This window comes from Vairimorpha ceranae (genome assembly GCF_000988165.1).
Source record: "Vairimorpha ceranae strain PA08 1199 chromosome Unknown NODE_339, whole genome shotgun sequence".
NCBI classification, from domain to species: Eukaryota; Fungi; Microsporidia; family Nosematidae; genus Vairimorpha; species Vairimorpha ceranae.
This window is the reverse complement of record NW_020169634.1, coordinates 1-1268: the sequence shown is the minus strand read 5'-3', so window position 1 is coordinate 1268 and position 1268 is coordinate 1. Positions and strand designations below refer to the sequence as shown.

The window sequence follows — 1268 nt, the reverse complement described above, 5'->3', positions numbered from 1 at the left end:
AGTGGTATTTCATTAACATTAAAATACTTTAGTCTATATTGTTGTGGAAATATTGCCATTTAATAAGGTAAAACTGATTGTAAAATTTTACAATTTAATGATGATTGAAGAAATTGATATAAAAGATAAAAAAATATAACAAAATACTTTATTTGCTATTGATTTTTCAAAGTAACAATCTTTATAAAACCAAGTTTCCCGCTTTAAATTTAATGATATTTTCTTCACACCACCTATATTTTATTTTAATAAAATTAATTTTCTTAAATTTTTATCTAGGATCCAAATAGGCGGGTGTTTTTTTCTGTGGATACAATTATTATTATAAGTTTACGTTTTGATTTTGTGTTAATTTAGTAATGGTTAAGTTGTTAATAACATATAATTGGGAGTAATTATTTTTATTTGACGCAATTTTTAATTTGTTGTTGTAAACACGTAACATTTTTTGTTTGTCGGTAAATAACATAACGCATTAATTACGTCTTTGAATTTTTAAAATCCGTGAATTTTAATTTATTCAATTATTTAAATAATTAATAATTATTTTTTACATTTATTATAGTCATAAAATTAATATTGCTACAAAAAAAACATTTGAAGTGTTGTGTGGCATTAGAATTATTACTACTACGACAATCAAAAATGTCTATTAAATAAAATTTCTAAGTAGTTAGAATTCTTATATTTAAATAAATTAGAAAAAAGGAATATCCCCTAAAAATGTTTTTTTGCGTTTTATTGATTTCTGCAACGGACAACTACGATTCTAATATAAATCATTCAAATAACATACTTTACAGTAATTTATGTAACATTTTTATCGCAGCAGATAATACACAACAAAATAAAATATTTGAAGATTTATCATGTAATGGTGAAATGCAGATAGAAAATAATTTGGTTGTCGGACCTAAACAAAGGACTTCAAAACACTGTTTAGATGATTATCGTACGAACAATATGACCAACATACTTACGAAATAGATAAATTTTTGTCAATACCAAGTAAAGATAATGAAGAGGTATCTCAAAACACAAAAAGTGCAAATTTTATTGATCAGAATTATCTAATGGAAATCGGCACAAATACAGCAGTTAAAAACATTTTTACTAATACTTCCCAGTACTGCAATAATGTTTTAAGCCCTATAGACCTTTCTTATACAAACAATATCCAAAGAAAGATATCTATGATAAATCAAAATAATTTTTCTACACAAATCAACATGCTTTCTGATTTAAGTTCGCCTAAGAAAGTAAAGAAT

General features: G+C 23.9%; 2 protein-coding genes across 2 annotated transcripts; both read left to right on the top strand.

Annotated features, from left to right (window-relative positions):
- Positions 1-723: 723 nt before the first annotated feature.
- Positions 724-987, top strand: AAJ76_339000545 (hypothetical protein; the record flags this gene model as incomplete). The annotated part of the gene is made up of 1 exon (XM_024475230.1): positions 724-987. The coding sequence occupies one exon, from the start codon at positions 724-726 to the stop codon at positions 985-987; it is 264 nt and encodes an 87-aa protein (XP_024329399.1).
- Positions 988-1073: 86 nt separating this feature from the next.
- On the top strand, positions 1074-1268 carry AAJ76_339000195 (hypothetical protein; the record flags this gene model as incomplete). Its single annotated transcript, XM_024475229.1, has 1 exon — positions 1074-1268. A coding segment is annotated over one exon (195 nt), but the record flags the coding sequence as incomplete, so codon positions are not given.